The following is a 25474-nucleotide window of genomic DNA, read 5'->3' on the forward strand; positions in this document are numbered from 1 at the left end:
ATTATCTTTTATTATCTTTTATTATCTTTTATTACATTTTATTATCTTAAAATTATAAAATTACATTTTATTATCTTTTATTATCTTTTATTATCTTTTATTATCTTTTATTATCTTTTATTATCTGTTATTATTTTTTATTACATTTTATTATCTTTTATTATCTTTTATTATCTTTTATTATCTTTTATTATCTTTTATGATCTTTTATTATTTTTTATTACATTTTATTATCTTTTATTATCTTTTATTATCTTTTATTATCTTTTATTATCTTTTATTATTTTTTATTACATTTTATTATCTTTTATTATCTTTTTTTTCTTTTATTATTTTTTATTATTTTTATTATCTTTTATTATTTTTTATTATCTTTTATTATCTTTTATTATTTTTTATTACATTTTATTATCTTTTATTATTTTTTATTATCTTTTATTATCTTTTATTATCTTTTATGTTGTTTATTACATTTTATTATCTTTTATTATCTTTTATTACATTTTATTATCTTTTATTATCTTTTATTATCTTTTATTAAATTTTATTATCTTTGATTATCTTTGCCACACGTATTTCTACCACTAATACCAGACGACACTTATTGACATAAACTGGTTATATTTTTTTTATAGTGGAAATTCGTCTGCTGTGTTACAGATTTTTTTTTTTTTTTTGAGTCATGATTCTCTTTGCGAACGGACTATGTTGCATAAAAAGGTAAACCAAACGGTTATGCAAGGACGAAAAGGTTTCTTAGTACACCCATTTTCTTAAAGGTGTAAAAAAGGTACCAATCCGCTCAAAGATGATGATAATGTCCATCTTGCCGGCAATATGTTTTTGTCACGGATATATATTAACACATGCAGGAAAAGGAATTGGCCCAAAGAAGCATAAAAAGATAATGTTTTAGAAATTTCGTAAACGAAATGACGATTCAAAGATGTCGTTTATAACATAACGGATGCATTTCCACCACGTAAACAAATATAGTTGGCGTGTGTCAATCAGTTGGTTTGTTGGTTGTTTTTGTTTTACGGCATATCAACCCTTTTTGGGTTATTTAATGCCGAATCTAAAGATTTTGAAGAAAATATTTTTAATAGAATATATTTGTTGTTTTCAAGTCGGTTTCTGTTCAACCCATAGTTGGAATCCTAACAGGTACTACCACTCCGGGTCAGAGTGGACCTGGGAGCAATGGTAATTAAAGGGTGGCTTCACACTCCCCAAAGCCCGCAAGCTGGGGCCTCACCACTGGATATAGTTTTAGGTCATATCCAGGACCCCCATTGAGGGACTTTTACCCTCTGCAGGGAGGCTGTCGGTGTATTCTAATGCCCCACCGTCAGGGCCGTTTCAATCAGGGTTTTTATGTTGTAGCAATGCATGGTGTTGTGGCATAAAAGAAACAATGAAGATCAAATACACGTTAAATGCATTGATTTCAATTAATAAAACCAAAGCGTTTTTAGAATTACCTATTTTTTTCATCTATGATGTTTGTAAAGTCTTTTTTGAAGGGATACTAAGTTTCACCAATGTATATACAGTGGCGTCCAAAACTAAGGGACAAAATTTTAAAACCTAATATTTGTTAGAAATAACAACTGTGAAATTTTGACAACTGGTAGTCGTTATCATCCATAATAACATACTAAAATTTGAATCATTTGCAAAGGACCAAAAAAGAATTATAACAATTCTTTATTTTCAAACTAAGACCGTACAAAAGTAAGGGACAAAATTGAGAAAAACAATGTAAATAGTATGTTATATTCAAATTTTTTGATTTCCTCTAAAGAAAAATAAATATAAGAATAAGTCTTACTCAGTCATTTGTAAACGTGGCATCAGCCGGCACCTTGGCAAGACACCAAAAAACTTGATTACTCTTTGAGACAAGCTATTGTGAAGCTACACAAGGAAAAGCACACCATTAGAGAGATTTCAGAGAAAGTGAAACGTTCCAAGAGTGTTATAGGTAGGGTCGTTAAATCCTAAAATGATACTGACAAAATAGTGCTTTTAAAACTGGCAGACCCTGCAAAACTTCGGGAAGAGGAGATCGAATAATGCAGCATATGTCATTAAAGGACCGTTTTAAGTCTTGCACAGAAATTAAAAGGGTTATAAATAGTATCTCATGTGTTAATGTGTCAAGACAGACTGTTTCTAGATGACTGCAAGAAATAGGACTGTTTAATCGAATCCCAGGAAAGAAACCACTTGTTAGTTCGAAGAATAAGAATAAGAGATTAGAGTTCGCAAACAGGTATGTAATTTGGACATATGAAAATTGGGCAAAAGTATTTTTCAGTGATGAAAGCAAGTTTAATTTATTTGGAAATGATGGAAAAACAATGTAAAGAGACGTATTGGTGAAAGATTAAGTGCAAAGTGTACTAAGAAAACTGTTGAGTTTGGGCGGGGAGAAGCGTCATGGTATTTGGAATGTTTTCTAGCCAAGGTACAACGCCTCTTGTCCGGTTACAAACTCGTGTAAACGCGCAGATCTATAAAAACATTGTTCAAGATCATGTTGTGCCAATCATACAGAATTCAGATTTCGATAGGGCTACCTTTATGCAAGATAATGCCCCATGTCACAAGGCAAAGGTGGTAAGGAGTTACCTTAGCGAGCAAGATTTCCGAAATTATGGATTGGCCACCGCAAAGTCCTGACTTAAACCCAATAGAAAATCTTTTGAAGGCCTTAGGAGTTAAAGTTATGGAAAGACATCTCACTAACACGGAGGATTTGTAGGTGAAGCTTCAAGAAGAATAGTCTAAAATTAGTATCGAGGATTGTCAAGAACTGATTCGTTCTTGTAGTCAAAGATATGCAGCTGTCATTGAGAGCAAGGGCTCATTTACTAAATATTGATTGTACATGTATTTTTATTGTTTTTTGGCTGTTTACATTGTTTTTCTCAATTTTGGTCCTTACTTTTGGACGTTTCTATTTTGAAAATAAATAAATAATTGTCATAATTCTTTTTCTATCCTTTGCAAATGATTCAAATTTTAGTATGTTATTATGGATGATAACGACTACCTGTTGTCAAAATTTCAGCTTTTCACAGTTGTTATTTCTAACAAATATTAGGTTTTAAAAATTTTTTTCCCTTAATTTTGGACGCTACTGTAATTATGAGGAATTGTATAAATATGTAGTTGGGATGATGTTGTTTTTATATTTGTTGAAAATGTTTTTAATTATGAGTGAGTTTGACTCAGAAACCATATATTGGTGTAAAAATTGTTTTTTTTTATTGTTTTATTGTTGTGATATTGGTGATGGAGTGATGAGATGTGTTTTGCCTGGTATGTAAACTGAAACATTTCAAATATATTAAATACATTAAATAATGTGTAATGAATTAGCTCATAATAAAAGGATAGAAATTATTTCTATGCTTTCTTATGTTAACAATTAAATAATTTGATACTTATTACTGGTATTATATTTATATACTAGCCTGGTCGTAAAATACGCTTAAATATATTTTAGTTCATACAGATTTCGTATTTATTATTATAAAGCCAATTCTCTATTGATTATTACATTGTACCAAATATATAATACTGATGTTTTCAAAAACTAAAAAAAATAGATTGTATGTTATCAGCTATATTCAGCGCTCCAGCCTTAGTCATTATTGTTTGAGCTATCGTCAGATCGATAATAAATAGTTAAAAATAAACGTATATTTGTGTATACATACAAGAGCACATTAAGTCGACTTATGCCTGGCAGGTTCTAATTTCTTTCAATTTTGACCCCTTAGCAGATATTTTTACCGGGTACAACGTATAAAAAAATGATACACGAAAAACACAATTATTTGACCTACCTCACATCATTCTGCAAACTTGTGTTTCAGAGGAGATGCATTTTGAAAAAAAATGGAGACAGATAAATAGACAGACATAGTGAGTTTTATAAATTTGAATACTCAGGCAAGAACAGATAACTCTGTTAGCCTATAAGGAATGGACCCCTCTTTGAGGAATCCCTTGTCTTGATAAGTTCCAAGGACTTACTTTTGCTCCAGAAGACATGCAAAGTTGCTGCAAAGTTGGTTGAATTATTCTACCACAGAAAGTACTACTGATGTAATTCTCTGCTATATAAGTTAGATACATTACAACATGAAGAACTGTTGCCACATTCTAGGAGGTGCCATTCAAATCAGTCTTTCATGTTTTGACAGATTACAAATTTGACTTTGCAATCTAGTGGGTGACGATTCCTTTTGTTTTCTACAGCCTTTTTCGCTACTCTATCATTGTTTACATGGAACGTGCGCGACTGAGCTTCAATCTCTGATTCCTCCTTGTAAGATATTCATAGCAAGAACTTGTCTCCTACCAAAACTGAAAATAACTTTCCCTTCTTCCTCTGTCTGACTAGTATTTCGCAGATATTCCAGGAAGAGAGTTTCTTTCCACGAAATTCTTGTCTTTGGAACGCATTACCATGAGAATACTTCCCAACAGACTTCAACGCAATTGTCTTCAAATCCTATGTTAACAACTACATGTCATAAAATGTCTCATAAGTAATCGAACTTTATTCCATTCATCATTTTCAACCGTCTCATATTATTCTTAAACCAATAATTTACTGACAGTCAATCCATCTCGTCAACTCTCATCCTCGAGTGGCTCATTGTCTTGATAAGTTAATAATAACTCGTTAATAAAAATTAATAAACAAAAAAAAAAAACTTACAATTCAAATTTCAGACGTTGGCATTCCTCAAAGTAATAAGAGATAACAAACTTTTTGATGAAATCCGGATTGAGATTGTCTTTAATCGTCTCCGTTCTGTCGTACTGAAAAGATGCGTAAAAAGTGTGAGAAAATGAATTCAGGTAAAAAAGAAAAAAAAAAAATTACAAAAAAAGAAAAGAAAGAAATGTTTCATCCTCTCCAAAAGGAGAAGGTAATGCCTGTGTGAGCGGTCTTCTTATATAATAAGTGTAAATACATGTATCAATGGCATGAAGATCCAATTATATCTATATACTAGAAAGGGCGTGATCCGTTAGGCCATCCACTGAGCTCGGATTAAAATGTTTGAATCACTAGAAAGTGAGTTTTCACATGGTTAAATTTTACAAAAAAAAAAAAAAAATATCGGATACAAAATTAGTCCTTTAGTTTGTTACATCTCCCTTTCTTATTAGCCACATGGAGTCTATCAGAATTTGCCGAACTGAATTGTCTTTGGTGATGCCATTCTTGGAATTGGGAAATGGAAATGCTACACAAAGCCATTTTTGTCAGCGGCATTCCGATTATCATTTATCGCATTGGCATTGCCTGATATGCGAATCAGATAGTGGATTTTGTATTGGATGCAGAAGTAACCCGACTGGGCGAATTAGCTTCTAGTGATGAAGCCATAAAAATGAGATTTGGATGGCAGTCATATCTAGATGGTGGGAAATGACCGACCAGGATTAATTGTATGCACGTATACAGGCACACACATGTACATATATATATATATATATATATATATATATATATATATATATATATATATACATATTTGGATTATTCTACCAAAGAAATAAGAGAGAGAGAGAGAGAGAGAGAGAGAGAAAGAAAGAAAGAGAGGGGGAGAGATTTGAATTGTGTGTATTTAGGCAGCATTTTTTGTTTATGCAAACATTCCACTGATTAATTATACATTTTTAATTAAATAAAACATTTCCTGATGATCTCCTTTTTGTTAAAATAAAAACAATTAATGTATGTTCATCTGTATCACAAATGTTTTCGATTCTTTATGAAACCATCTTCAAGTAATAAAAACAAATGAACAACAACAAAAAAATGGAGAAAAGAAAATTTCAAAAAGTAAAGTTAATTGCTAAAATAATGATATTGCATTGTTGTCAGGAAACGTTGTCAATTGAAATTCTGTGACGCCATTAACATGCAACTTAACCTTATTCCAATTATAACCAAATCTATTACATGATTTTGATTCTATAAATGTCCAAAATTAACGTTTGAGAAGAGAAGAAATAGAAAAGAAGGAAAAGAAAATAGAAAAGAAAAACAAAGAATACAATAAAAAGTAAAACAGAAAATAAAGGAAAAACAAAAATAGAAAAGAAGGAAAAATTAAAAATGGAAGAAAAGGAAAAATAAGAAAGGTTAAAAGAATGAAAATAGATGAAAAGCAAAAAAAAAAGAAAAAGTTGACAAACAAAAATAAAAAAAGGTTGAAGAAGAAAAAAGGGAAGGTTGAAAAGCAAAAATAGAAATGGTTAAAAAGCAAAAAAAAAAAAGGAAAAAGAAAAGAATGGAAATAAAAAAAAGAAAAAGAATGAAAATAAAAATAGAAAAGGTTGAAAAACAAAAAGAAAAAAAGAAAAGAATGAAAATCAAAAAAAGAAAAAGAAAAGAATGAAAATAAAAATAGAAAAGGTTGAAAAACAAAAAGAAAAAAAGAAAAAGAAAAGAATGAAAATAAAAAAAAAGAAAAAGAAAAGAATGAAAATAAAAATAGAAAAGGTTGAAAAACAAAAAGAAAAAAGAAAAAGAAAAGAATGAAAATCAAAAAAAAAAAGAAAAGAATGAAAATAAAAATAGAAAAGGTTGAAAAACAAAAAGAAAAAAGAAAAAGAAAAGAATGAAAATCAAAAAAAGAAAAAGAAAAGAATGAAAATAAAAATAGAAAAGGTTGAAAAACAAAAAGAAAAAAGAAAAAGAAAAGAATGAAAATCAAAAAAAAAAAGAAAAGAATGAAAATAAAAATAGAAAAGGTTGAAAAACAAAAAGAAAAAAGAAAAAGAAAAGATTGAAAATCAAAAAAAAAAGAAAAAGAAAAGAATGAAAATCAAAAAAAAAAAGAAAAGAATGAAAATAAAAATAGAAAAGGTTGAAAAACAAAAAGAAAAAAGAAAAAGAAAAGATTGAAAATCAAAAAAAGAAAAAGAAAAGAATGAAAATAAAAATAGAAAAGGTTGAAAAACAAAAAGAAAAAAGAAAAAGAAAAGAATGAAAATCAAAAAAAAAAAGAAAAAGAAAAGAATGAAAATCAAAAAAAAAAAGAAAAAGAAAAGAATGAAAATAAAAATAGAAAAGGTTGAAAAACAAAAAGAAAAAAGAAAAAGAAAAGAATGAAAATCAAAAAAAGAAAAAGAAAAGAATGAAAATAAAAATAGAAAAGGTTGAAAAACAAAAAGAAAAAAGAAAAAGAAAAGAATGAAAATCAAAAAAAAAAGAAAAAGAAAAGAATGAAAATAAAAATAGAAAAGGTTGAAAAACAAAAAGAAAAAAGAAAAAGAAAAGAACGAAAATCAAAAAAAGAAAAAGAACAGAATGAAAATAAAAATAGAAAAGGTTGAAAAACAAAAAGAAAAAAGAAACAGAAAAGAATGAAAATCAAAAAAAAAAGAAAAAGAAAAGAATTAAAATCAAAAAAAAAGAAAAAGAAAAGAATGAAAATCAAAAAAAAAAAAAAGAAAAGAATGAAAATAAAAATAGAAAAGGTTGAAAAACAAAAAGAAAACAAGAAAAAGAAAAGAATGAAAATCAAAAAAAGAAAAAGAAAAGAATGAAAATAAAAATAGAAAAGGTTGAAAAACAAAAAGAAAAAAGAAAAAGAAAAGAATGAAAATCAAAAAAAAAAGAAAAAGAAAAGAATGAAAATAAAAAAAAAGAAAAAGAAAAGAATGAAAATCAAAAAAAAAAAAAAAGAAAAGAATGAAAATAAAAATAGAAAAGGGGTAAAAACAAAAAGAAAAAAAGAAAAAGAAAAGAATGAAAATCAAAAAAAGAAAAAGAAAAGAATGAAAATAAAAATAGAAAAGGTTGAAAAACAAAAAGAAAAAAGAAAAAGAAAAGAATGAAAATCAAAAAAAGAAAAAGAAAAGAATGAAAATAAAAATAGAAAAGGTTGAAAAACAAAAAGAAAAAAGAAAAAGAAAAGAATGAAAATCAAAAAAAAAAGAAAAAGAAAAGAATGAAAATAAAAAAAAAAAAGAAAAAGAAAAGAATGAAAATCAAAAAAAAAGAAAAGAATGAAAATTAAAATAGAAAAGGTTGAAAAACAAAAAGAAAAAAAGAAAAAGAAAAGAATGAAAATCAAAAAAGAAAAAGAAAAGAATAAAAAGAAAAATAGAAAAGGTTGAAAAACAAAAAGAAAAAAGAAAAAGAAAAGAATGAAAATCAAAAAAAAAAGAAAAAGAAAAGAATGAAAATAAAAATAGAAAAGGTTGAAAAACAAAAAGAAAAAAGAAAAAGAAAAGAATGAAAATCAAAAAAAAAAAGAAAAGAATGAAAATAAAAATAGAAAAGGTTGAAAAACAAAAAGAAAAAAGAAAAAGAAAAGAATGAAAATCAAAAAAAGAAAAAGAAAAGAATGAAAATAAAAATAGAAAAGGTTGAAAAACAAAAAGAAAAAAGAAAAAGAAAAGAATGAAAATCAAAAAAAAAAAGAAAAAGAAAAGAATGAAAATAAAAATAGAAAAGGTTGAAAAACAAAAAAAAAGGAAAAAGAAAAGTATGAAAATAAAAATAGAAAAGGTTGAAAAACAAAAAGAAAAAAAGAAAAAGAAAAGAATGAAAATAAAAAAAGAAAAAGAAAAGAATGAAAATAAAAATAGAAAAGGTTGAAAAACAAAAAGAAAAAAAGAAAAAGAAAAGAATGGAAATCAAAAAAAAAAGAAAAAGAAAAGAATGAAAATAAAAATAGAAAAGGTTGAAAAACAAAAAGAAAAAAGAAAAAGAAAAGAATGAAAATCAAAAAAAAAAAGAAAAAGAAAAGAATGAAAATAAAAATAGAAAAGGTTGAAAAACAAAAAGAAAAAAGAAAAAGAAAAGAATGAAAATCAAAAAAAAAAGAAAAAGAAAGGAATGAAAATAAAAATAGAAAAGGTTGAAAAACAAAAAGAAAAAAGAAAAAGAAAAGAATGAAAATCAAAAAAAAAAGAAAAAGAAAAGAATGAAAATAAAAATAGAAAAGGTTGAAAAACAAAAAGAAAAAAGAAAAAGAAAAGAATGAAAATCAAAAAAAAAAGAAAAGAATGAAAATAAAAATAGAAAAGGTTGAAAAACAAAAAAAAAAAGGAAAAAGAAAAGAATGAAAATAAAAATAGAAAAGGTTGAAAAACAAAAAGAAAAAAAGAAAAAGAAAAGAATGAAAATAAAAAAGAAAAAGAAAAGAATGAAAATAAAAATAGAAAAGGTTGAAAAACAAAAAGAAAAAAAGAAAAAGAAAAGAATGAAAATCAAAAAAGAAAAAGAAAAGAATGAAAATAAAAATAGAAAAGGTTGAAAAACAAAAAGAAAAAAAAGAAAAGAATGAAAATAAAAAAAAGAAAAAGAAAAGAATGAAAATCAAAAAAAGAAAAAGAAAAGAATGAAAATAAAAATAGAAAAGGTTGAAAAACAAAAAAAAAAGGAAAAAGAAAAGAATGAAAATAAAAATAGAAAAGGTTGAAAAACAAAAAGAAAAAAAGAAAAAGAAAAGAATGAAAATAAAAAAGAAAAAGAAAAGAATGAAAATAAAAATAGAAAAGGTTGAAAAACAAAAAGAAAAAAAGAAAAAGAAAAGAATGAAAATCAAAAAAAGAAAAAGAAAAGAATGAAAATAAAAATAGAAAAGGTTGAAAAACAAAAAGAAAAAAAAGAAAAGAATGAAAATAAAAAAAGAAAAAGAAAAGAATGAAAATCAAAAAAAGAAAAAGAAAAGAATGAAAATAAAAATAGTAAAGGTTGAAAAACAAAAAGAAAAAAGAAAAAGAAAAGAATGAAAATTAAAAAAAGAAAAAGAAAAGAGTGAAAATAAAAATAGAAAAGGTTGAAAAGCAAAGACTAGAACATTACGAAAAAAATATTTAGGGTTTAGAATGCTTTTAGGCCACACCCTAAGAAAATAAATAATTCAATACAAGCTTCTGAAATGACGAATGCAATAACTTCATAAAATGTAACACAGAAAAGGTTTATTAAGGAGAATGTGATATGTTCCTTGTCAAAAGCTGGACTCCAGCTACCTGGTGCTATCGCGGTAGTTATTCCCAGTGGAATCGATGATACCGTTAGAAATCACCGATGTGGGGAGAGAGAGAGAGAGAGAGAGAGAGAGAGAGAGAGAGAGAGAGAGAGAGAGAAGAGAGAGAGAGAAGAAAAGGGAGGTCCGTTCCGTTTGGTAGCTCTCTCAGTAAGGAAGAGTCCTTATTCCTCAAACCGGATGATGGCCGATTTCTTTAGGGGATAGGAAGGATCAATGCGCCGTACCCCTGATTGGTCGGTATGTGGCCAAATAGCACAGGGGAGAGGCATTGATTCGTTAAAGGAAAAAAGTTCCATTTGTTACTGCTACAAATCTAAAAGAACGAAAAGTAAAACAAGAATGGAAAACAAATCATCCTGACTCACCTCATAATAAGTATCATTCTTAAAATCTTTGGTGTAAAGAATGCAAACGGGATCAGATTTCGAAAACACATCTCGATCACGAAGATTGCTGCAAGAGAAACACAGAATTCTTTTAGAAATCATCATCGCTTGACAATAATACGTGTTTGGATCATTTGGCATACAGTTTTCATCTTGCTTCTTATTCTCACAACGTTTTTGCCGATGTAATCTCCGACCTTCTTCAGGGGAAATCGGGAATCTTTATGTCAAATTTGGAAATAACTATAGAATCTCAAACCGAGCCTTTTATTTAAATACTAGAAGGATCCAAGTGTTTGTGTTGCCCGAGATGGGAGACAAAAATGATTCAACTATAAAACTATAAAAAAATATATTTATGAAATAAGAATAACTTTTCCCTCCACAATTAAATGGCGTGTGGAAACTATATTTGATTTTTTAGGATACATTTTTTTACTGCTCACCATCAAAAATTTCAAATAAAAGTTAGTTTAGGGTTAGGTGTGGGTAAAAACAAACCAAACAGTTTGGTTTGTTTTGTACAAATTGTTTGAAGTTCATTATCATTACCGTTCTTTTAAAGAGATATTTTTTTGTGTGATTTGCCTCTGCCTCTTTAAAAGAAGGAACATTCTTTCTTTGAATATAAAACACACACACACACACACACACACACACACACACACACACACATATATATATATATATATATATATATATATATATATATATATATATATATATAACGCTTAAAAATAATCTAAGAACAACCCCTAGGAGCCCCTTTCACCAACAAACTCATCAGGAGTTAATCGTTGGCTTTGAAAGATACAAAAAACGAATCAAAATCATTTAAACATTTTGGAGTCAGTCTCAATTCTTTTACGAAAGTCGTTGCTTTGCTGACAAAAGAAGTTCGTAAGATCATTGGACCTATTCGGAGATACATCTTAATCGTTCTCACACCGCCTTTTGTACATATATTTCATTTCATATTATATATATATATATATATACATATATATATATATATATATATATTTCATAGGAATTCTCATTCTACTCCCCCCTTTTGTTTTTTACTCGTATATCTCCGAGTATTCGCTCTCACGTGTTAATTTGATTCAGTTTTTGTATCATTCAAATCCAACGATTAATTCCGGATGAGTTTTTGGTGACCGGCCCCCTATGATTTATTCCGATATTATTTTCAAACGTTCTACAGTTTTTGTGCCATTAAATGTTACAAAATATTTTATTAAATGATTAAAATCATTTTTTTTAGACTTCCGGTGTAAGAGAACTTTTTCAAAAAAGACTTGTTTTTTCACTTTGTTTGTGGGATTAACCCAGAGGGGTCAGCCCCTTGTGGAGAGAGAAAAGAATATGTTTGGGATTATTTACGGTTGTTATATGTCTGAAATCGATGTGTATATGCATAGTTTGATGCTAATTTTAAATAGGAGTTTGGTTGAAAATATTACTACATAAGGTTGATTTTTCCTTGAAAACATTACTACATAAGGTTGATTTAAAAATTTTAGAAAATCAAATAATGTTATAACATTTTTTCTTTTTTACTCTTTTTCATCGCAAACTAAACATATTGCCACTATTTTGAATCGTGTCTAACAGGGGACTGTGGGGAGTTTAGCAGCAAGGTGTTTATTCACATTCCATTTAAACTTCAGCAAATTAGTACAGGCAGAGAAACAGGAAACATGGAGGGATATCCAAAGTAGCTGTCCAAGTGGAGAAACTGTTAGAGTAGGATGTTTTCCGGCATCTAGGGACCTCAACAGTGAAGGGGTGGGATTTTGCTGTTTTTCAGGTTAGGATTCTATTCGTTGTGGAAGCACACATATTATGAATCTATCAAAGCTCATTTGATTAAAGTACTTGTAAAACAGCACACGGATGCAATATTGCGGCGATGGGACAGATGTTGGAGCTTGACTGACAGTGTAGGACCTATTAGATTTGAAATTTTTTTTTGTGGATCCAATCTAAGAATGAGAAATCTTTTTGTGGATCCAATCTAAGAATGAGAAATCTTTTTTGTGGATCCAATCTAAGAATGAGAAACTTTTTTGTGGATCCAATCTAAGAATGAGAAACTTTTTTGTGGATCCAATCTAAGAATGAGAAATTTTTTTGTGGATCCAATCTAAGAATGAGACAATTTTTTGTGGATCCAATCTAAGAATGAGAAATTTTTTTGTGGATCCAATCTAAGAGTGAGAAATTTTTTTGTGGATCCAATCTAAGAATGAGAAATCTTTTTGTGGATCCAATCTAAGAATGAGAAACTTTTTTGTGGATCCCATCTAAGAATGAGAAACTTTTTTGGGGATCCAATCTAAGAATGAGAAATCTTTTTGTGGATCCAATCTAAGAATGAGAAACTTTTTTGTGGATCCAATCTAAGAATGAAAAATCTTTTTGTAGATCCAATCTAAGAATGAGAAACTTTTTTGTGGATCCAATCTAAGAATGAGAAATTTTTTTGTGGATCCAATCTAAGAATGAGAAATTTTTTTGTGGATCCAATCTAAGAATGAGAAATCTTTTTGTGGATCCAATCTAAGAATGAGAAACTTTTTTGTGGATCCACTCTAAGAATGAGAAATCTTTTTGTGGATCCAATCTAAGAATGAGAAACTTTTTTGTGGATCCAATCTAAGAATGAGAAATTGTGTTGTGGATCCAATCTAAGAATGAGAAATCTTTTTGTGGATCCAATCTAAGAATGAGAAACTTTTTTGTGGATCCAATCTAAGAATGAGAAACTTTTTTGTGGATCCAATCTAAGAATGAGAAACTTTTTTGTGGATCCAATCTAAGAATGAGAAATCTTTTTGTGGATACACTCTAAGAATGAGAAATCTTTTTGTGGATCCAATCTAAGAATGAGAAACTTTTTTGTGGATCCAATCTAAGAATGAGAAATTGTGTTGTGGATCCAATCTAAGAATGAGAAACTTTTTTGTGGATCCAATCCTAGAATGAGAACTTTTTGTGTGGATCCAATCTAAGAATGAGAAATCTTTTTGTGGATCCAATCTAAGAATGAGAAACTTTTTTGTGGATCCAATCTAAGAATGAGAAATTTTTTTGTGGATCCAATCTAAGAATGAGAAACTTTTTTGTGGATCCAATCTAAGAATGAGAAATCTTTTTGTGGATCGAATCTAAGAATGAGAAACTTTTTTGTGGATCCAATCTAAGAATGAGAAATTTTTTTGTGGATCCAATCTAAGAATGAGAAATTTTTTTGTGGATCCAATCTAAGAATGAGAAATCTTTTTGTGGATCCAATCTAAGAATGAGAAACTTTTTTGTGGATCCAATCTAAGAATGAGAAATCTTTTTGTGGATCCAATCTAAGAATGAGAAACTTTTTTGTGGATCCAATCTAAGAATGAGAAACTTTTTTGTGGATCCAATCTAAGAATGAGAAATTTTTTTGTGGATCCAATCTAAGAATGAGAAACTTTTTTGTGGATCCAATCTAAGAATGAGAAATTTTTTTGTGGATCCAATCTAAGAATGAGAAATTTTTTTGTGGATCCAATCTAAGAATGAGAAATTTTTTTGTGGATCCAATCTAAGAATGAGAAACTTTTTTGTGGATCCAATCTAAGAATGAGAAATTGTGTTGTGGATCCAATCTAAGAATGAGAAATTTTTTTGTGGATCCAATCCTAAAATGAGAAATTTTTTTGTGGATCCAATCTAAGAATGAGAAATCTTTTTGTGGATCCAATCTAAGAATGAGAAACTTTTTTGTGGATCCAATCTAAGAATGAGAAATCTTTTTGTGGATCCACTCTAAGAATGAGAAATCATTTTGTTGATCTAATCTAAGAATGAGAAACTTTTTTGTGGATCCAATCTGAGAATGAGAAATTTTTTTGTGGATCCAATCTAAGAATGAGAAATTTTTTTGTGGATCCAATCTAAGAATGAGAAATCTTTTTGTGGATCCAATCTAAGAATGAGAAACTTTTTTGTGGATCCAATCTAAGAATGAGAAATTTTTTTGTGGATCCAATCTAAGAATGAGAAATTTTTTTTGTGGATCCAATCTAAGAATGAGAATCTTTTTTGTGGATCCAATCTAAGAATGAGAAACTTTTTTGTGGATCCAATCTAAGAATGAGAAACTATTGGTAGACACACCAACCCAGATATGGCAACAATACTCCATGTATGAGCGAATTGTAGCTTCGTAAAGATATAGGATGCTCTCTGGTGCGAGTGATTTTCTAGCATGGTAGAGGGAGCCCACCTTCTTTGCAGCAGCCTTGGCAATGCCCTCAATGTCAATTCATGTTGCCTATGAATGTTAAATCGAGGAGTTTGAAAGATGTTCTCTTACGTAGTGTATTAATTGTCATGGCAATCGTTTGCTGAAAAGTTTTCTTGTAGTTGTTAAAGGAAAGAGGCTCAGTCTTAGTAGCAGTAAATATTACTAACCATCTACGGTTTCATTCCACTACAGACTAAAGGTCATTTTATAGGGTTTCTGCTATTACTTTGGATATGTATACATTCATTTTTCCCGGTTGTCTACTATAGTGTGTGGTGTCATCGGCAAATGTACCCATCTCAGAGAGGTCATTTATAAATACAGTAGAACCCCGGGATTCGGTGGCCTAAGGATACGTTTTTTTCAGATTACGATATGGAATACGATGCTTTTCCGGTCCCTGATTACGGTATTTGCCTTGCCTTACGGTGTAATTTATAATGTTATTTCATTATATATATTTGCATTATATACTGTACTGTATTTTGTTATTAATTTTTGATGCTGTACCCGGAGGTACTACTGTATCAGGAATAATAAAGGCCCAAGGATCGATTCCTTGGATTAAATTTTATTTAATAGTTTTAAAAGCTAAAAATCTTCCCACATAATATGATGATGATGATTGCAACGTCTTGTCAGACGAGTGCCACTCTCTCAGACACTTAAAGTATATGAGCCCATAAAATGACTTCCATCGCTACAGGGCCATTTTAATAGACAAATGCCTGAGAGAGTATCTGTACACAAATGATGTTACAGAGTCTTAACTTTGTGCGACAGCTAAGTCTCTCTCTCGGTTCTAAATGTTGACATCCAGCAACAAGCAAGAGCAAGATAGCCAGCAACAAGTTAAACTGCAGACCAGCTTATATGCATATATATATATGCATATATATATGCATATATATATATGCATATATATATATGCATATAAATATATTCATATATATATATATATTTTTTTTTTTTTTTCTTCTTTTTTTTTCTTTGTACATATTTGTGAATTATTTCATGGATTTTGGCCTTTGGGATTATTTTGGATCATTTTCCAATTACGTGCTTTCCTTACTTGTGCAAATGGAAACTCAATTAACTTTCTTGAAGTTATATTTTTGGATTTTACCGTTATTGGATTATTTACCTTTCACCAGACTATCCATTCACGTGTAATCACCTTTTTCTCCACGATATTCCCTCTGCTCCACTTTTTGTTATCAAGTAAGATCTTTGACTTACTTGTTGTTTCATCAAATACTTTTGTATGCAAAATCCGATCCCGCATTTTGCTAATCCCTACCCTCCGATGAGAAGGAAAGTATTCCTTCGAAACTCCACAGATTAAGGACTATCCACATCAAGCGTTTCTTTTTCAGATTAAATATGTTTTTAACTCTTTTTCAAAGTGTTTTTTAACATGTTTTGTTAACTGTTTGCTCTTATTATAAGCTCTATCTCCTATTTGGTTTTATCGAGCTTTTACATCTGGTAGAGATTACTTTATAAATATTAATTCTTTAATATTTATAATATACTTTAGTTTTACCATCTTGGATCATTTTGGTAAATTTAATTGTAATTTTTATTTTATATATATATATATATATATATATATATATATATATATATATATATATATTTAAAAGAGTGTAGCCATCAACAATTGTGGGTGTGTGCTACACATGGGAAAAGAAAGTCTTTAAAAGAAAGTGTTTAAAGACTTTCTTTCCCCATGTGTAGCACACACCCACAATTGTTGATGGCTACACTCTTTTAAATATACATTTTTTTCTCTCGTTGGAACTACACATCCATCACTTTTAATATATATAGGCATATATATTCTAGAGCTATTTTAATATTTAATCAGATGATTGATAATTTATAATTAAAATTAAAAATCAAAAATCGGTTTCATAAGGAGGAACAAAACAAAATCAATAAATTGTACGATCGTTTCGGAAACGATGTTTTTATTGAGATAGACACTAAGTCATGGACAATAAATTTACCATAGTTTTTTGAAACAAAGTCTCTTCATCAGCAAAGATATTGGGTGTATTTTTTAAAAGACACCAAAAACAAACCTAGCATTTTTTTAAAAGTAATGCAGATGTATCTTATAATGGTTCGCCTTTTAAAATTTTTGAGTATCATCGTCAAATTTCCGAAACGATCGTACAATTTATTGATTTTGTTTTGTTCCTCCTTATGAAACCAATTTAAAATTTTTAATTTTAATTATAAATTATCATATTGCTATATATATATATATATATATATATATATATAAATATATATATATATATATAAATATATATATACATATATATAAATATATATACATATGTATATATATATAAATATATATATAGTAAGTTATAAAATATATATGGCGATTAAGCTACACTGAATATTCTACGTTTCATTCACTCAATGATTCTTCAGGCTTATGTGAGAGTTTTGTGGTTTTCTCGCCTTTTTATATATGCACCTTTTATTTAGTTTTTTTTTTTGTTAGCCAATCAGCTTTCTAGTATCCACCGCACACTTTCTAATCAGCCAATGAGCAGGCACTTACAGGACAATGGCCCATTTGATCTCCGGTTGACACCTGTTCCTTTGTGTTTGCTATTTAGCATAGATAATTAGTGTCTTGAGCTGTTTTAAATCTAGGTTAATTTATATATATATATATATATATATATATATATATATATATATATATATATATATATATATATAAAACAACAACAAAATAAACAATAAAAAAGTGGACACCATGACAAAAATAAAATTAACACAAAAACACATATGTAACTAGTAGAAATAATAATAGCAAACAAATACTGGGAACTCAAGGAAAGCAGATGTTCGCCGGTAGTCGAATGGAAAATAGTAAGACAAGCAAATACATGTAGAGACCTAGACGATCCATGTAGATTATGCTTTCATGAAATGTGTTCTATCCTATACTTTAAAGAATCTCAACATCTATTAAACTGTAGGAGAGAAGTAGTGAACAACTGTGTTCACAGGATAAAATTTACTCTAGGATAGAGATATAAAATAATTTTTAAATTAACAATAACAATAGAAAATAAACAAATAAATAAATAAATAAATAAACATGCATATGCATAAACTATCACACACACACACACACACACACACACACACACACACACACACACATATATATATATATATATATATATATATATATATATAAACTAACATATAAAAAAAATTAACCTTGATTTAAAACAGGTCAAGACACTAGATATCTACGCTAAATAGCAAACACAAAGGAACAGGTGTCAACCAGAGGTCAAATAGGCCTTTGTCCTGTAAGTGCCTGCTCATTGGCTGATTAGAAAGGGTCCGGTAGATACTAGAAAGCTGATTGGCTAACAAAAAACTCAATAGACGGTGCGTATATAAAAACGCGAGAAATCACAAAACTCTCGCATAAGCCTGAAGAATCCTGGAGTGGATGAAACGCGGAATATTCAGTGTAGCTTAATCGACATATATATTTTATAACTTACTAACCAGCTCTATCTACGTATTGAGCACTGTTGAAGTAAATACTTAAAGTTCACGCATAAATTTATACTCTCGTATATTAATTTATGTGAGTAAATGAAGTAGTTATATATATATATATATATATATATATATATATATATATATATATATATATATATATATATATATATATATATATATATATATATATATATAAAGTTGTCCTTATTGTTTTTTCACATTTTTGTTTTCTCGTTCAGTTCCTGCACTGCAAAAGTAAAATCAAATCATTTTGCAACAACATTGTAAATCCTTACCCTAACAAAAAGTTTGAAAATTGTAAAAGTTGGCGAATTGAATCGTCACGAAGTAATCAACGTTACTTATACATATCCAGCAAAAAAAAAAAATGTGTTCGCATATAACACGGTTTTTTTTATGTCCTTTGTTTTTGGTGAATTTTTTACTGAACTGGATAATGTGTCTATATCGTCACAACGAAAAATCGATGAATACCATCGTGATTTTGAAACATGCTTCGTGGTTGTATATGTTTTTGAAATTTCATGGATGTTTTTGTTTTTGTTTTCCACCTGAAAGAAAAATATGGCTAAAAGTTCTAAAACGAAATTCTAGAAGATTACATAATTTCTTCGCTATATTATTTTAGAAAAAGTTTTTGTTTTGTTTTTGTTATTGTTAATTGGAATCTGAAAGAGTGTATATGGCATAATGTGTAATCTCGTGTGGAAGCAAGTAATCTTTGAAATTGTTGCGATAGTGTTGTCGTTTACATTATTGCACTGAAACACCTTTCATTTCAAATACAAATTTTACACGGATTACTCATTTGTATATATATATATATATATATATATATATATATATATATATATATATATATATATATATATATATATATACTAGGATCGGTGCCAGGTGTTTGGAGGTGAATGCGGAGCAAAAAAAACAAAAAAAAAACGGTCAATTGTTTTAAATTTGACCCCTATTATGACCCCTTAACATTTATTGTTTTGGGCTCAAATCAAGTTATTAAGTTAGATCCATGTCCAAGGAACCTATATCTAAACTTTTAAGTGTTTAGACCAAAAATTGTTGGAGAAGTTTGGTAGAGTTCTCAAAGGTCAAATCGTTGAATTTTGACCCCTTAGCAGCCAAATTTCTGGCCGAAAACCGATCACATCGATTTTCCCAAATCTCAGTACGCTGTATATCAAATTTCGAGTCTGTAGACTAAAAATTGACAGAGGTATTGCGTAGGGAAATGTACACAGACAGACACACAGACAGATACACAGACAGCCACACAGACACGTTCACTTTTATAGATATATAGATAGATAGACTAGTGTATTAAACAAAAATATATACGTATACATAAATATATATGGAAACAATTTTTTGTTTACTGTAAAGATTTTAGCAAATATTATGCAAGTATAAATCATGTAGAATATCTGCATGAATATAATTACACGTAATAGTTAACTAAAGATGATCATCCCATAAGAAAACCGAAAAAACTAATTAAAATGAATGCTTGAAATAATATGCAAATTAGCTAAATCTTTTGCTAGTGAATGCATTTCCACAACCCATATATAAGAAAATTGTATTTTCTTTTTAAATAAATAAAAAAGAGGGGTTTTAATATGAATATCAATGCACACAAGAGAAAAACGAATTTATAGGAGTATATATATATATATATATATATATATATATATATATATATATATATATATATATATATATATATATATACACACACAAGGGCTCCTTCAGTCTTTAACAGACTGTGGATACCCACGAAGGGTTGCCTGCGCATTAAATTTTTGTGGCATGAGGTGCGCAATCTCCAACTACACATCTCCTGGGTCGACATTATTAAATAACCGTGGCAAAGGAAGTGTATGTACAGGATGACTGGAAACAAATGCCGAGATAAGCGGAGAGCACATACAGCGCCTAGAATTCCCAAATTGTCACCCATCTGGTACTAAACAGGCTCAACATCGCGCTGTGTCAATGCTGTGTCAACGCGAGTATGCCGGAAGACTCGTCATTGCCCGGGATTGAATGATGATGAACGAATATTTCACACTCTTATATTTTTATTGTCTAAAATATGTTATTCTACATTGCACTCTAGTGTACCCACAGTTTCTTTTATAAAATTATTTTATATAAACTTTTTTTCAGTTAACGAAAAAAATAAACACGAAGAAATTTACGTGAGGGGTTTGAACCTATAGACCACGTCATAAAAAAAAAAACAAAAGCAAAAACAAAAAAACATGTAAATTTTCAGGTCTTATAAAATTCTTTGCAGTTAATGAAACAAAAAATTAAGAAATTTATGTGCGGAGTTTGAACCTACAGACCACGTCATACAAAAAAAAAAGCAGAAAAAAAACACGCTATTAACTTACTCACAGTAGAATTTTCATGGACTGTTGTTTTAGCATTGTTGCAAGTGACAACATGGAAAAAAATGGCTTTATCGATGATAGATAAATTAAAATAACGGTTTCGATTATCGATAATCGGTAATTATCGAGGGTATTTTAAGACAAAACTAAACTAAGATAACTCCCACATTTATGCACTACAGTTTTGTAAATTTTAAAGAAAATTTATTCAGCCGTTTCGGAGTCTATAAGGAACGAACTCACACACACACAGAGACAAAGTTGCATTTATATAATTGTATGTTATCATTAATATTTATTTTGAATATTTTATAATAAACTAAAAGTGTTTTAGGAGATCTATAGATGGTCGATATAAATGCTCATCAACACTTTAATAAAAAATGTTTTTTCTCCAAAAAACGCAAAAATTGAAAAGGTGCCAATAATTTCGGCTTTAACTGTATATATATATATATATATATATATATATATATATATATATATATATATATATATATATATATATATATATACAGAGAGAGAGAGAGAGAGAGAGAGAGAGAGAGAGAAAATAAAAAGGAACAAACCGTATTATGTGTTCATCAACGTTTCGTCTTTATTTCGAGACTTCCTCAAATAAAGACGAAACGTTGATGAACACATAATACGGTTTGTTCCTTTTTATTTTCTCTATTTTGTCGGAATACTATTTCCATTATTTTCATCATATATATATATATATATATAGCAGGCTGACTCGACGTTGCCCGGGTTTGAAAGATGATCAACGAATGTTTCACACTCCCATATTTTATTGCCATTGAAATCGATGAAATCTCCCATTTTTCAATCAAATCGATAAATTGTGTGCTCTAGTTGGTGATCCACCACAGTGCATCGGGTGGAAACTTCACATGCCTCCCTGCAGTGCTCAGTTCACAATACATTGTAAGTCTGCATTGCACTGTAGAGAAGATACTGTTGATTTTATAAAATTATTTTTATATAATGTCTTAAATGTTTTAAATGCAAAAGTCAAGTATCATGCTTCAATTGTGGCCTAAACAGAAACATTAATTTCGAACGGACCCCTGTCATATCAAAGAACCTTCTATTGATTTTATATGCCTGGCCTTACTGCTTGTGCCGTGATAATGGCTTGAATTTAAGTTTAAAATGAAAAAGTCAAGTATCATGGTGTAATCGTGCTTTAAACAGAATTTTGAACGTGTCTCTGTTGATTTTATATGTTGGGCCTTTCGGCTTGTGTTGTAATCAAACTTCTCAAAGGCACTTGTGATGTTAGGATGTATAAGGTGTTAACTTTGGTCAAAATTAACTGTTCTTTCTTTCATTGGATGTTTTTGATTTCTGATTATCGATACTTATCGAAAACATTCCGATACATGCGTATCTAAATGCACCGCCAGGCACATAATGTACCTTTGTGTGAAATTTCATAAAATTTGGCCCAGCCATTTTCAAGTCCATAAGGAACTCTTTCTCTTTCTCTCTCTATCTCTTTCTCTCTCTCACACACACAAAGTTCCTGTTGTATAATAGTAGAGATATATGCGTGCGTTTGTATATATATATATATATATATATATATATATATATATATATATATATATATATATATATATATACTTCGTGGCTTAGTGGGGGATGCCCTTTTCTTTACCCTGCAACATCTCTCCCACAGAAGAGACGTTGCGAGCTTATCCTTGTTTTATCGTTATTCTCATGGCAGGTGCTCGTCTGAACTCCAATCTCTGGTCCCCCCCTCGCCAATCTTTCACGAAAAACACCCGTCTAGCTGAATCCACTGTGAAAAATTTCCCCCACTCTTTATCTCTGCCTAAAGCAAAACGTGGATTCCATGAACAGAGCTTCTTTCTTAGGACTGCACGCCTGTAGAACTCTGTTCCGTCTGCCTGCTTCCCACCTGACTACAACTTGGATGTCTTCAAGTCCAACATTAACAAATTCCTAATGAACCGCCCCCTTAAGTAAACATTTCATCAAATCTCCATACTAACGTAATGTACTTGCAATAACCCTTATCCCTGAGTGGCTTCCGGGCCTTGATAAGTGGTGACCACTGTGTAATATATATATATATATATATATATATATAACGTTTCTCTGTTCGTCTGTGTGTTCATATGTCTCTCTGTTTCTTCTCTATGCGTTATACATCCCCCCTCACAAACTCTACATACTATGCACTCCTCTCTGAAGATATACGCGATTAAGTTTATTATTATTATTATTATTATTATTATTATTATTATTATTATTATTATTATTATTGTTGCTGCTGCTGCTGCTGCTGCTGTTGCTGTTGCTGTTGCTGCTACTATTATTATTGCTTGTTTAAGCATTGCAATATACCTAGCTTTCAGTTTTATTTCCAACATTTCTCTAACCGGCATATCGAGCTTCCAATTTTTGTGATGGCTTCTAATTTAAAAACAATGCTTTCCCCTCTTATCTACCATTGTATGTATGTATGTATGTATGTATGTATGTATGTATGTATGTAGGAGTGTGCATGTGCGTGGGAGAAGAAAGAAAGAGACACATGAACACACAGACGAACACAGAAACGTTATACATAAAACAGTCTGAAATCCAAGAGGTTTACAATATTTTAACTAATACTAATATTTTTATATTATTATTTATAAATATATTATTATAGTATATTATTATTATATTAATAATATTTTAACGTTTGAACAAAAATAGGAAGAAATGAAGTAAATAAAAATTAACATAAAAAGAATATTCTTCATTTTAATTGGAATTCATTATTGAGATGAGTATTATTTATTCATTTATTTATTGCGGACTATTATCCTTATCTTTCTTAGTTGTTGTTTTACGACGTTTCGGCCAACTATTCCTCTGACCTTCGGGGCCCATGGCGCAGTTGATAGAGTCGTTGAATCTCTACGGTTCCAGATGATGATTGTTTGAAGATAGCGGTTTCATTCCTACTCAAAGCCGGCCAGAGGTTACTTGGCCAAAAACGTGGTGAAACGACAACAACTACGGATGGTAGTGATTGCTTAGAATGCAGTTAGGATATTCGAAGTTCCTATCCGTCGCGGTTACCACCTGACGAAGGTCAGAGGAATAGTTGGCCGAAACGTCGTGAAACAACAACTAAGAAAGATGAGAATAATAGTCCGCAATAAATAAATTAAAAGAATATTCTTCGTTTATTTTTTTCAATATTATATGTGTGCATATATCAATTAATGAAAGACATTAGAATCTACAGTAAGCGGTTAAAAAAATAAATGAATGTGTGTGCGTGCGCGTGCGTTCGTGTCTGTGTGCGTGCAGACAATCCAGACAAACAGCGTGCCCTTTCACCCAGCTCGTACGTAGGACCATAATAAATTCATGAGTCCAAGCTTTTGGTGAGAAGATTCTACTTAGCTTATCGCCTACATCAGTTTATCAGTCTCCAGGTGTGTGTGTACGAATGTCTATAAATGTGTGTGTGTGTGTGTGTGTGTGTGTGTGTGTGTATCCTGTGTGTGTGCGTATCCTGTGTGTGTACGGGTACGTGTAGAAGCATATGTGGTAGTCTGCAGGTGTACATGCATGTATGTTTACATATGCGAGTGTGTTTATGGGGTACGTGGGTGTCCAATTCAAAGTTTTATGAAAGACTTGGTTTTGAATAGAGGCCACACAAGTTGCTGACCATTCCAAGTCAAAAATGTTGGAAAGGTCATATTCAAATTATTGGCTATACCCGTGCCCCCCCCCTGCTGCTAACTCTGCCCGCCCTACACTCATGTTTCACTCATTCACACTGAGGAAAACTGAAAGGTCGGTCGAAAATATGTACTTTTGAAAGAAACATTCTTGTTTTTTTCAAAATACTTTTTGTATTCCTACACGTCAACACAACAAATAAATACAGAAAAGATATGAATACTTATATATTTTTTCGCATTGATTTTTTATTTATATATATATGAGTATACACACACACACACACACACACACACACACACACACACACACACACACACACACACACACCATGTTCACCCCTTACAAAGCATATCGCCACTTGCACGTAAGGGGCTACTAGGAAAGATCATTTGTTTATGTTACGCTTAAACTTCTGCATATCAGTACAGCCAGGGAAGCAGGCAGCAGGAAGGGAATTTCAAAGTCTGGCTGTTCGAAGGAAGAAACTATTAGAATAGAAAGCTTTCTGGCATTTAGAGACAACAACAGTGAAGGGCTGAGATCTTATATATATATATTTCTTTTTGCCTCCTCAATTTGAAGTTATTTTTTAAATTGACGTGAACACTAGAATATTTCAATTAAAAGTCAAATATGAACAGGGAAAATTATAGAAGAATAAAAAGGCCAATCAAATGAGGAATAGTTTGTTTATACAGTTACATTAAATTTAGCTTAAATTTGCAGTTTTTGAAATAATTACAAGTGCGGACTTTCTTTTTGCCGCCTATATATATATATACATATACGTATATATATATATATATATATATATATATATATATATATATATATATATATATATATATATATATATATATAATGAATAAATAAATTAATAAATGACATACTGTGATTTTATTTGCCATATGACCATTCTGTCATCAGAATAAATTGTCACATGAAAATCATCAAGGTATAAATGCAAAAAGCCTTCAAAAAAATATTCGTAAAAATGCCATAAAAATCTTGTGAGAACATGAATTTTGTTCACGCATG

General features: G+C 29.6%; 1 protein-coding gene across 2 annotated transcripts in view; it reads right to left on the reverse strand.

Annotated features, from left to right (window-relative positions):
• LOC145260531 (copine-8-like) overlaps nucleotides 1-25474 on the reverse strand; it is a 390924-nt gene that overhangs the window by 190141 nt on the left and 175309 nt on the right. For both annotated transcript variants that reach the window (XM_080118735.1, XM_080118734.1), the window contains exons 2-3: nucleotides 10415-10502; nucleotides 4742-4845 (exon numbers count right to left, since the gene is read on the reverse strand). In XM_080118735.1, coding sequence (XP_079974861.1) covers nucleotides 4742-4845; nucleotides 10415-10502 — 192 coding nt within the window. The remainder of the gene's footprint in view (nucleotides 1-4741; nucleotides 4846-10414; nucleotides 10503-25474) is intronic.

Source organism: Euprymna scolopes, chromosome 36 (genome assembly GCF_053919585.1).
Source record: "Euprymna scolopes isolate OS-2025 chromosome 36, ASM5391958v1, whole genome shotgun sequence".
Classification (NCBI taxonomy): domain Eukaryota; kingdom Metazoa; phylum Mollusca; class Cephalopoda; order Sepiida; family Sepiolidae; genus Euprymna; species Euprymna scolopes.